The 12,500-nt window shown below is 37.7% G+C and overlaps 1 protein-coding gene across 3 annotated transcripts; it reads right to left on the bottom strand.

The window, feature by feature from the left end:
* Positions 1 to 5,605: 5,605 nt before the first annotated feature.
* LOC138041956 (chromatin target of PRMT1 protein-like) lies at positions 5,606 to 11,679 on the bottom strand. 3 transcript variants are annotated; one of them, XM_068887658.1, is made up of 4 exons: positions 11,558 to 11,669; positions 9,053 to 9,154; positions 8,628 to 8,716; positions 5,606 to 8,311 (listed from the first exon to the last, which is right to left on the bottom strand). In XM_068887658.1, exons 3-4 carry the CDS (start codon positions 8,681 to 8,683, stop codon positions 7,729 to 7,731), a joined length of 639 nt encoding a protein of 212 aa, XP_068743759.1. In that variant the 5' UTR covers positions 8,684 to 8,716; positions 9,053 to 9,154; positions 11,558 to 11,669; the 3' UTR covers positions 5,606 to 7,728. The 3 variants fall into 3 exon arrangements, with proteins under 3 accessions (XP_068743759.1, XP_068743757.1, XP_068743758.1); XM_068887656.1 differs by lacking the exon at positions 9,053 to 9,154 and having other exon boundaries at positions 11,558 to 11,679; XM_068887657.1 differs by lacking the exon at positions 11,558 to 11,669 and having other exon boundaries at positions 9,053 to 11,213.
* Positions 11,680 to 12,500: the final 821 nt, after the last annotated feature.

Below are 12,500 nucleotides of genomic sequence, written 5' to 3'. Positions count from 1 at the left end.
TGTGTAAATATAGTTCACCCTAAATTCAAAATAGATACGTTTCGTTTCTGAGAAAACAAAACATTCTTTTACAAGTCATACCGGGTATTCCTGATTTCTGCATAAATTTAAGTTTTTTACCTGTTCATCCACGCTTTTTGGAAAAGTGGTACATACACTGTACCACGTGCTTAGATTTAAACGCATACCTGGGGTAGATATTTTGTTGTGTTTACGAGGAAGTGATCTCCCTTGCTAGTAATACGATGAAATGTGGATGACCTCGGTACGTTGTTACCCAAATACGTTCCTGCAAGTTACCTCCTTTTTCTGCTGTTATAAAATAGACGTCTCAGCCTTTTCTCTGTAATTCTGCTTGGTTCTAGGGCACGTCTATGTTGATCCTCACGCAAATCAAAACAAAAGTAGACAACTTTTGCTTATCGAGACCTGTATTTCTCCTTCGGAATGAAGTCTTCATTATCATTGAGAATCAAATAAACTGTACAGCCTTTCAAACTACATCACAGTTATTTTCTAAAGAGCTTATCACATTTTCCACTGATGACATCAAATCTTGTGTAACAGAACTATACACACAAGATGGCAGTGAACACATTCGAGTATATTCTTGTTTCATTCAGTTCGCGGAACGACCCGTTTCGAAGCTGACGCTTGACATCTTTTAGTGTGGGCGCGAAAAGCGTATGCCATTCTTTGTATGTGCTTTGAGCGCCCCAAGAAGAAATCGATTAAGCCAACGCAATGCCGATCTTCAGTAATCCAAACAACGCATCACAGAGCTCTTCATGATCTTGGATTACGTGGTTTGCTTTAAATAACCAAAGTAAACAGCGCCACGTGGCTTCTATTGTGCATTACCCAATCAAAACACCGCCACGTGCTTTCTATTGTGCATTGCCCAATCAAACACGGCCACGTTTTTCTATTGTGCATTTTGCTGCACAGGAAAAAAAAAACTGAAATCTAACGTCTTTTATAACTCGAGCCCCTACGGGGCCCGAGTAATTATGAACCCACTGATTAAATACCCAAATTGAGTAGCACGTAGACAAATTTAGAGTTTTCTTTCTTTTATTGGTTACGTGATCATAGGCGTGGCATGATGACGTCATATTTAGGGTCATTGGTTGACAATTAAGACAAAAGTTGGAAACTGACCAAAATAATGCCCGCTTCTCTAAAATTAGTTAACTATTATATCCTTAGCGACGCACCCCAAAAAAATACGTCAGCAGGCCCTTAAGCCAATTACAAAAATTTGGTTTATCAACGGAGTTGATAATGTAAATTGACCACCGTACAGAGATTCTAAAAGCTGACGTTTCGAGCGTTAGCCCTTCGTCAGAGCGATTCGCTCTGACGAAGGGCTAACGCTCGAAACGTCAGCTTTTAGAATCTCTGTACGGTGGTCAATTTACATTATCAACTCCGTTGATAAACCAAATTTTTGTATACTACTTCCCCACCGACGCAGCACCACAGTTTCTTTAGAAACTACCCCTTCATCCTTAAGCCAATTGTTTCGTTGCGTTCTCGTAGCCATCGTCGTCGTCCTTGTGTAAGCTCCCAAATAGTTGCTAATAAGCGTTTTAGAGATGTTCTCAGATGATGTGATGCTAAGGAAGTATGCTCTGAACTCTGGGAACGAAGAACCCATGCGAAGAAAAATAACTGAAACGCGAAGGACTCGTCGGTTGTATTAACTTCATTTGATGTGAAAGACGCCGGAATAAAGTGAAGCTAAAAGAGATGTCAGATAGTACTCAGCATCGGGGTTTTTTTATGGGAAAACGAACAAGACGTTTCTCTACTACTCCCTGAAACCTTCCCCAGAGAGGCCCACAACGACTCTGGGACAAAAGTGAAACTTAGCATGGTACGTACAGAAAAAAATCGAATGGAGTGTTCGCTCGACTGAGTGCCGTTCGAGTTCTTCTAAAACCTCGTTTATTCCTGACAACGTCATCCATAAGCTAAAAACGTCGAGAAAAGCTGAAAGAAATCCTGCCCATGCCCCATGGAACCTAACGAAATTTGTGGTGCCGTTTAGATGATAATATTATTATATTTATATAGCGCTAAAATTCACTAATTTGTCGAAAGCGCTGGAAAAGAACTTAACAGACCTTATTCAGCTTATTCACGATAGCCGCCATGTTGGATTTGCTATTATCATGCAAATTAGCTACACTTCTGAGGGGGCAAACAACACAAGTTCGAGACGTTGTAACGAACATCTTAGCCACACAAATGATTTGTTTCATGTTCATTGAATGTTTATCTCCTAAGTAGTAAAATAGAATGCTTACACAAGTTACTTCGATTTTTTTTATCGAAAAATTAGCAGATAACGAAGTAGAAAGTGAAAATGTCGGAGGCAATCAAAAGATATAAAATTATTATAAAAGGTACTTAATTCTAAATTCTAAAATGTACTTTTAGCGATGTTAATTCAATATTTCGACGCAACGATTTTCCGCAATTTGCCTTTATTCCAATGTTTGCCCCCAAGGATAACACATTTGCATGACAATTTGAAAACCAACATGGCGGCTATCGTGAATAATCTTCCAGATCGTGTGCGGAGGAGCAAAGGTGAAATAGCCTGATCAATCAAAGAAACGTTCTTAGAACATGAGCCCGAGAAGTGTCTTGGCACGTTAACATGGACGAGTAGCGAATTTTGAACAGAGATCCAGACTGGTTTACGAAACCGACCCTAAAGACGAGAAGTACAATCGGTAATCTGGCTGATGATGTCACATGCCACGCGATCTCATTGTGATATTTTCATTTCTCATCAGTGTAGCTTCAAGAAATTTATTATTTTTATATCGAGTAACATTTTTATTATTGTATTTTACAATTATATTTTACAATTAATGTGGAAAACCTAAAGCGTCTTTTCGGAACCTGTTTCCTATTGTGGCGTGTGTGTGCGATAAAACAGTTGGTTCCGTCTGCGATGATAAACATGTTTTAAGTTCACTTTTACCAAATAGAATAAGATGACAGAAAATAATAAGAAACAAGAAGAGGCGAGGAAGCACATTTCATTTCATTTATTCATTTTGCCACACTCCATCCAGTTTACAAGATAAAAAGAAAAAGTGGCGTGGAAACCTATAAATGAAATTACGGGGCTTATCTGAAATTAGGTTTTCTCACGAATAGCAAGGAGTGGAGTGATCATAACAAAAAAGCAAGAGGCAGGAGGAGGTCGAGAGCCAATTTTATACCAAAAATAATATATATGATGGAATATTTTGTAATAAAGAATTGATTAGCTTATTTTTTAAGATATTGCAAGAGATGAAGAACTAGTGATATCTGAACTTAGACTATTAAAAAACTTTGGGCCTTGAAAGAAAACAGAAAATTGACGTATATTTGTTCTGCAGTATGGTAAGCGACACTGAAGAAAGTGCGTGCCCGGTGTTATAGCTATGGGTACGATTGTTCAAGGAAAATAGAGATTTTGAAGGAAGATTAGAATTGCAAAATGACCTAATTGAAACAAATGTCTTTTTTAAGCAAGTAGAGTTCCTTAAAAATTGGATCCCCATGTATGAGCATCATAATTGCACCCGCGAATTAGCAACTATTCACCGAAGAGGAGGTGGCTGGATATTTACCGAGCCACGAACTGATCCACCACTAGCCACCTCCACTTCGGTGAATAGTTGCTAATTCGTTTGTACTAAGACAGTGAGAAAATATAGCACAAAAAGATGATTTTAATTCTTCATTTATTTTTGCAAAAATTACAACATTTCAAATTCAACAAGTATTAAATTCTCAACCTCGGATAATGCATTTCGCGTGCTCAGATTGGTTCACTCAATCTCGGTTATCAGCTCATATACCTTAGTTCATACAGATCCAATTGGCTTCCCATATCGAAGCAAGATGACATTAGAGTGGGTTTTTAGGCAAGGTGATTTTTTCGTCTTATAAACAACTTTATTTAGATGGGATATGCATATTTTTGGCATGTCGAGATCGAGATGTTTAATTAACGCCGAAATTTTGCAGAAATTTACAATATAAATTCGTGACGGTTAGAAGTAAATTTCATTTTAGATGAAAATTCTTTGTAGACTGAAAGTTGCTGAGTTGGTAAAAGAAACTTGAAATTTGATAATCTAATTATGGTAGCTATCTAAAACCAAGACCAACTTACACCAGAAAGGTAACGAAATTACCCTCAAATAATTTTCCGGGGAAAATGTTGTGATTTTCATCTAAGCCAAAAAATTTCCACGAGAAAATCGGAAGGTAAGATATCATTAACAACGCTCACGCAAATGAAGCTACCTGATGCTATCAAGTGACGTGCTCATAATTTCTTTTCTCTCTTTGTACATCGCCCGCGATACAGAATTATTTAGACAAATGTATTAAACCTTGAGAATTACCAGTGCTCTTCTTTCCTCTTACTTGGTTGTTAAAAACTTTTCTTTAATATTCTTTTCACGTTTTTGATGCATGGCGATGGACCGTTATTAATCGGGTGTTGCCTCACAAGCCTTCGGGGCCTGATTACCCCTTTTATTTAAATTCACTATTTTTGTTGTTGTCCAATGTTGCCGTCGTTTTCGCGTTGGTATCCACTAAGTTAAGCCCGTTCGGCTGCAATTAGTACCTGGATGGGAGACTACCGCAAAATTCCCGTGAAGACTTATCTTATTTTTTGGCTTTTTTTTCTTTTTGCTCGATTTCTTTTTTGTATTTGGTTGTTTAAGGCTTTTTTCGTATCTTCTTTTATTCCTGTACTGGGAGGAATAGCGAAATAGCGATGGAAGCCCAGCGGTGCAGTTTGGCTGAGCGGGTGTTGACTCACAAAGCCCACAAGCGCTCTGGGCAAGAATGCCTCCAATGTTTAAGCTATTGTTGAGGTTGACCATTGCTCTTGCAAAGTAAAAGAAAAGGAGACAAGAGTGTCGCAAACAGAATAACTGTACAATGGCCTTCAATTGTTGAAATGCAAGAAAATCCTACATTAGTTTTGCAATTCATACACGCACTGCAGGCCTACAATCTAACACTCACTCACTCAGACAGCCCCGACGACAATATGGGTAAAAAAAAGCAAGCAGGAAAAGCCAGCGCGTTCCCAGGTTTTGCTAACCATCCTTAGGTGGTTTCATGTATTGCCCTTACAGCGCGCTACCCACAAACAGTCTCAGGAAACGAAAGGAAGGGGCGGTTTTTTCACCGGATGGGAATCGTCCAGTAATTTTTCATACACTGTAGCATGTCTATTTGGACAAAAAATTGAACTGATAATTTGTAACTTGTATCGAAGCAGCAGGGGCTTTTGACACAATTTTTTTTGTAAAATCCATGCTACATATTTTGTGTTAGAATGTTCTCATACTGTTGCATTAAAGATTTGTGAAAAACACGGTTACGTCGCTGAATTTTTGGGCATTAGTTGTTTTGGTCATGTGATTTACCAAATATGAAGGTAACTGCAGAGTAAAAGTCTTTTTGAAAGGCTCCACAACAATGGCTTGATAGTTAACAATGTCCCCCTTAAAACTGATAAAATTCCATGGTATAACATGAAAAATTCTCTTCTCAAGACATGCCACACAGCTTTCATTTGAAACTAACATTTTAAAGATAATCAAAGTAGTTCGCCATTTACAAATTTGATTTTATCAACGGAGTTGATAATGTAAATTGACCACCGTACAGGCGATTGTAAAAGCTGACGTTTCGAGCGTTAGCCCTAAGGATACCTAAACTTCGAGCCAGGATCCGAGCTAAGATGAGCTTTCTCCACTATTTATTCTCGAATCTCTCGGTTAGGTTAGGTCTATTTAGGTTGGTTCTAGTCTAGTTAGGGTAGGTCTCAGTTAGGTTAGATTAGGTCTCGAATCCTGGTTCGAATCCTGGCTCGGATCCTGGCTTTATTCTTAGTTTATCTCGTTAGCCCTTCGTCAGAGCAAATCCCTGCGTAATTTATACTGGTGTGAATCATACTGTGTACATGCATTTAAATAACTAACCATTTTAATGATTGGGATCTAACTTTGTGATTACTTATGCTTGGTGTTTTCCACCTAAAACTACTAACCACATTATTGCTGCAGCTGTCATCAACATGAGAACTCTGGTTCAAATCTTAATGTTCTTGCTTATCTTAGGAGTACTTCACTATAGCAGAATCTTACATTCCCATGTTTTTGAAATTGCAAAAACAACAAGTTGTTAAAGAAACTGATTGCCTGAGTGTGTAGCTCTGAGAAAGACAAATAATGGTGATGGGTGTTGCAACAACCTAAGAGTAAACAAAATCTTCTAGTCACCTTGATTGTACAAAAATGACTTTATGCCAGCTTGTTGATACGTCAGTCAGCAACTCAAGTCTTCAAAAGGGACTTCTTCAAAACACCAAATTTGATCAAGATACCCCTGGATTCACACTGTTTACAACTAAACAAAAATATTGTGTGACTTTGGTAACTTAGAATAATCCATCAACCAAACTATTTCAAATTGCCGAGACCTGAAAAATTGCCAGAGTCTGACTGAGCAGAAAGATCATCAAGGGAGATTTCCCAAAACGGTTGATGAAAAGGGCAAAATAAAAACAGCAGAAGGAATGATTTACTGGCATTTTCATGTAATGTTGATAAAACTACACAATGTTTTTCTTGGGTACACTACAAGAAAGAGATGAAAGGGAATACTGAAGAATACCAGTACTTCTAAAAAGGCATTCTTCAAGTCTAAGTTTCATTTAAGAAATTCAAAAACTTATGCAAAAACATGACAGGCATCCAAAACCTGCTTTTAGCAATTTCATTATCAACTTACTTCACTTACAGTTTGCCTGTCAGAAAGTCAGGTTAAAAGTCGTCATGACATTTGACAGGTAGTGCTCAAGAAAAACAATGACAGCAATCACAAACCAGAAGGTGTCCAATCTCCATAAATTTAAGAACATTAATAACTATTAATAGAAAAGCCAGTTCTTTGATGGAGCATTGGTGACAAACTAGGTTAATTATGAGCCAAATGAATGGTTTGATTTCAATGATGCTTAATCTAAAAAGCACTAATCCTTCAACAAAAGGGAGAATGCTTGTGACTTTGCAGATGTGCTGCATTATAATCTAAAGCACACCCTGTCAAACACATGCTGAAACTGAGTAAGTTCATATGGCACAGAGTTAACAGAATTTTGAGCCTAAAACTATCAAATGACAAACATGACCATGTTCAAAGACCTATACAGACATACATTTAGAAGAGAAAAACTAAAGAAATGTCAAGGGCCTGACAGATCACAACTGTCAGTAAAGTTATGGAATGGTATGATGCTCATCCTTTCATAATATAAGTCCATATTTTGTTTAATTAAACTTTTAAGATAGAACTGTTAGATCACAGATAAGTTACACTGTATTTACAATCTCTTTACGTCAGATGGGAAATCAAAACATCTGAAAAAGCTATGTAAAAAGAATATTAACATTAATGAAATCTACAGAAACTAAGGATGATCTTGTTTCCTCATTATATACTCCTTTAAAGTAATCTCAGTTGACTAAATAAAAAGTTTTTTTATGGTGCGTAGTTAAAAAAAGAAATAAATATTACAGGTCCACTGTCCATGCTTCCTCTAATACATCCAAATGCATTTTTAGAACAAATTATGTGTCTTGATTTGTCCATTGTATGACAGTCTTGCTGTCTTTGTTTACAAAATTATTACTCGTCATTTCCAGCATGCTGCATATACTCATCAAGCTCTGCATCAAGATGACTCTTTGTCTTGGACATATACTGGTCAAGTTCAGCATCTAACTTGTCTTTTGACACTGGTTTGTCACCCCTACCACGTCCTCTTGCCCCTCCCCTACCAACACGCACACCACGAGCTCCTCGACTAGCAGCTTGCATACCACGTCCACTGCGACCAACAACACCAAGTCCTCTTACACCACCTCTCCTAACAAACCCACGTGGATTGGCCTGACCTCGGCCCTGCTTTAACCTTCCACCAAAACCACCCCGAGATTTTGCTGCAACTGCTAGACCAGTACCGAGACGATTTTTCAAAAGTCCTTTCTTTAATCCACCCCTGCCTCTTGCTGGAGAGCCAAGTCTGCTTTTCAGATTGGATGTATTATCTCCTCCAACTGCTGCTTGGATGTCTGGCCTGTTGGCCATCTGTGCTGCTAGACGACGATTCTTTACACTGGCTTGGGCCACCTGGAACTGGTTGCTTCTGACTCCAGTGACGGTTACTTGTGGTGGTGATCTGACTTGCTTTCTGGCCACTTCAGTAAAGCTTCAGAAGATGGATGAAGAGGTGGAATTTGTACCTTTCAATATTTGACTGGCTTCAATGCATGCAATGGCACACTCAATGTTGAGCAAATGCACTTTTTGCTGAGCCTTTTACAGATATTCTCAATGCCTTAAAAATTACTATTTTATACATTGTAAGGCTTGATTTTTGCCATAATAGGTTTGCCAAAACATTAAATGGCCATTTCATCACAAAGATGTGTAGCTTAAAGGCCATAAACAAATGCAAGCATTCATGAAGCCGGAGGAAGGTACTATGAAGCTGCGTAAAACTTGGTACATAGCAGATTGCTCACCGATCATTCAGGGTCTTGGAAGTGGTGCTTTTCAAAACAATTTTTGCTGGAATCATCTTGCAAAATCTCCAAAGGTCAGGGTCCTGAAACTTTTTCAGCAAGAATGTTAGCAAATTGAAAAAAAGAAAAGAAAAGAACATAACTGCCACAACAATAATTATTTAATAGCACAACTTCACTATGTTTGTATTAATTTTATAGTACAACATGCAACAGATATAACATCAATCAAATCATTTCTTCAACAAGTACTGTACTGTACCCTTGCCTAGCAGATTAAAATTTAATAATAATTAATTAACTCTTTTTCCAATAACCCCTTGAGAATGATTCAAATTTGAATAGTTAGCTGCAAATGACGATTGCTAAAAATCTCTCCCAATGAGTGCTCCATTTTGGTCTTCAGATCTACACGTAGCACTTACATGTAACTTCCTGGCTTCACTATGATGCCATGACTGAGCAATTTGTTCTTAATTCTTGGCACCAACATCCATAAGTACTTTTGTTTGTACAAGCTGATTTCACTGGACCCAAAACAACAGTATTTGAACATGTCTTCTGAACTGAAGTGTTTCACCTCAAAGAATATGCATGCCAAACAAAAGATGTTCAAAAATGTAGCGAGGTTGAGTAGCCATAGAGTTTAATATGACATTAGAGTTAGAGTTAACTTTCCAAAACCTTGAATTCAAGATTTTTCAAGTCAAAATCATTAATTCAAAAATTTGAAAGGCTAAAGAGAGGGACTTGGGCAGAAGAAACACAAGTCGACAGAAAGTTTGTCTGCCTGTGTCCAAGGCACTTGTGACACTTATGAGGAATATATATCAACAGCATTTGATTATAACAAGACTATTCTTTCATTTATGTACAGTAGAGTTTATTGTGTTACATGTATTACCAGCTTTCTTAGAAGGCATTTAAATCTTCATTTCTCTTTGATTCAAGTGGATGATTGTGACCATGCGTTCATTGAGCTGGCTTACTGAATTTTGCGAAGCAAAATGAAAGGTAGAACGTTTAAACCGGTAGAAGTGAAAATATCCATAGTTACTAAAACAAGGAATGATCTACAATGACCTACAATGAGCTACAATGATTTACAATGACCTGCAATGAGCTACATGTACAATGGCCTACAGTGACCTACAACGAGCTACAATGATCTACAATGGCCTACAGTGAGATACATTATAAGCTAAAATTAGCTAATGACCTAATGAGCTAAAAGAAAAGATAATTTGCAGCTCTGAGGGCACTGTAGCATGTTTGCAGTACAGAAGTTAAAAACATTCCACTCTGCGCTCTGAACCAATCAAAACCTCATTGCTGTGCAAGTTGAAAATATTTTCATTGTGCACTCTGAACCAAACAAAACACTGTGGGAAGAATAACTTATTTATAATCTTCTCTTCATTTTTTCCCGCTCTGATTAAGATTTCATCATTGCCAAGCAAAGCCTTGATATTTGTACATTTTCAATTTAGTTTTAAGACAAAGGATAACAAAGGGTCTTTTTGCAGTTTATTTCTGCCTTCAAGGCCACCTGCGTGAATTGCGGCCGTCTTTTGGGTTGTCATGCCATGAACTAAAGCACTGCATGACAACGCACAATGGCTGTTTTCTGCTCACCAAACAGTGAAACTCTTCACCCTGATCCTCTTTTGTCTTTCTCTTTGATTGCACGTCATTTAAGTGGGCCATTGTAACTCATTGTAGGTCATTGTAGCTCATTGTATGTCATTGTAGATCATTGTGGAGCTCTCATTGTGGGTCATTGTAGATCATTGTAGGTCATTCCTTGTTTTAGTAATTACAGAAAATGTCAATTATAACAACAGTTACATTTCTCTGTGCGATAACCCAATGCAAAGGAACAATAAAACTCCAGAGGTGCAGAATATGAAAATAAAAAATTTGTAATTTTGCAAAACGAGCTATTTGGAGAATTTGACAATATTTAACTTACATGTATTTCTTTGCATTCGCTAACACGTTTTTTAGATACAACTCCATGCACTGATGATTTTTCAACCAAGAGTTTGAACCAGCATAATTTTCTCCGTTTCGCAAATCACTGATCTGCAATTGCAAAACAAGTGCTTCCCACTGCCTATGAAGATCTCGTTTTCCAAAATATTTATCTGTAATTTGCCAAACTGAGCACTTCCAACCTTTGGTTCAAACTAGTGGCTCACTAATCTTCAATGCATCGAGTTGTATAAGAAAAATGTGGACAAAGGCAAAGCTTAAGAAAAAAGGTAAATAACGTCACAGTATTCGACAAGCTCGTTTTGCAATATGCAAATCTTCTAATTTAAAAATTCTACACTTCCAGCGTTTTATTCTTTGTTTAGATATTCACACAGAGAAATCTGACTGTTGTGATGCTAGATATTTTCATTTCTACAAGTTTAAAAGTTTCGTTTAGTTTTGCAGAATACAGTAAGCCAGTGAATAATCAATTTATGAACACGATCATGATTAACTACTCAAATCAATGCAACCCAAGGCCTCTCAGAAAACCAACAATAACATGATAAACTCTACTGTTCATAAAGAAACGAATAGTCTTTTGGTATAATCAAATACTGTTGATATACACACCTTACAAGCGCCTGCGACAAGGGCAGATGAACTTTCCGTCATCTTGTGTTTCTTCTACTCTAGTCCCTCTCTTTGGCCTTCCAAAATCTTGAATTCAGGATGGCTTTCCAAAACCTTGAATTCAGGATTTTAGCTTCCAAAATTCAGGATTATGGAAAAACTTAACTTTAACTTAACTCCAACTCTAATCTATGAGAATAACTGAATAGCTGTCCCCCGATTTAGCAAGACACTGAAGACAGCTTCGTGAGTCAGCGAACTTTTTACTCCAATAAATACAACAAAAACGCAATTAAGAAAATGGAAAAAAGAATAGTTACGTCTGAGATTTGATTCTGTTGATGGAGTGTTCGATGGAACGGGATTCCAAATGCTTGACCACAAGACAGCTAGACAGGGCGAAGGGAAGCAATGCGAGCGAAGACGCTTTCGTTCGCAAGAGACTGGTAATGACTAGTCGGTGTAGGATGACATAAACTATCAGCCTCGTCCCAGGCTCCTCAAAGAGGAGTAGCTTCTGTTTGAAAGACAGTGACGGGATGTTTTTGTAGATTCATATTTTCGTTGATTTGTTTCTTAATTTTTTTTTTCCGTAACAGGTATGACATCCTGCACATGTAAATTTGTAAACCACGTGGGAAAGGAGCGCATTGGGGATCGAGTCCTTCACACTAAACATGTTACTTCATTTTACTTATTGCTGGTTTTCACTCACGTGATCAACAGCCATGTTTTTCAACGAAAACAAAAGGAAGCGTTTGCATAATAATAGAGTTAAATTCCCGGAGGATTTGGTCGGGGCACCAACATGGCCGCCTTTTCTTTGTTTTGGGCACCAACATGGCGGTCGTGACGTCATGTGAAAACCGAGAATAGGAAGTGAAGGCTAACCTAATGTCGGTGAAACCACTCTACATTTTGGCACCAAGGTTCATGAGCACTTATTCTCGGATCGCAATTCCCATATCTTTTAACATCTTCAGGGTTCTGAGTCGTGTGAGAATCTATGTTCTATCAATTGTTTTTCCATCTAGACGTGGCTCTAATTTAAAGGAAGCCCTTCATATTGATTGGGAACGGCGCGCATTGAATAAACAACTCAGACATGTTAATTTAACACTCTTACTTTAATTACTATTTGTATTCAACATTTTTCACAGATTTGTACGCTCGCATTTTTTTTATTCTCCAACTCCGTTGTATCCGTTTAATATTATGTAACTTTTTTTCACTGATTTGTAACTATTATTCTACAGTTTGTAA

Source organism: Montipora capricornis, chromosome 3, assembly GCF_036669925.1.
Source record: "Montipora capricornis isolate CH-2021 chromosome 3, ASM3666992v2, whole genome shotgun sequence".
In the NCBI taxonomy this organism is placed as follows: domain Eukaryota; kingdom Metazoa; phylum Cnidaria; class Anthozoa; order Scleractinia; family Acroporidae; genus Montipora; species Montipora capricornis.
The sequence above is the reverse complement of the archived record's forward strand: the minus strand, read 5'-3'. Positions and strand labels throughout refer to the sequence as shown.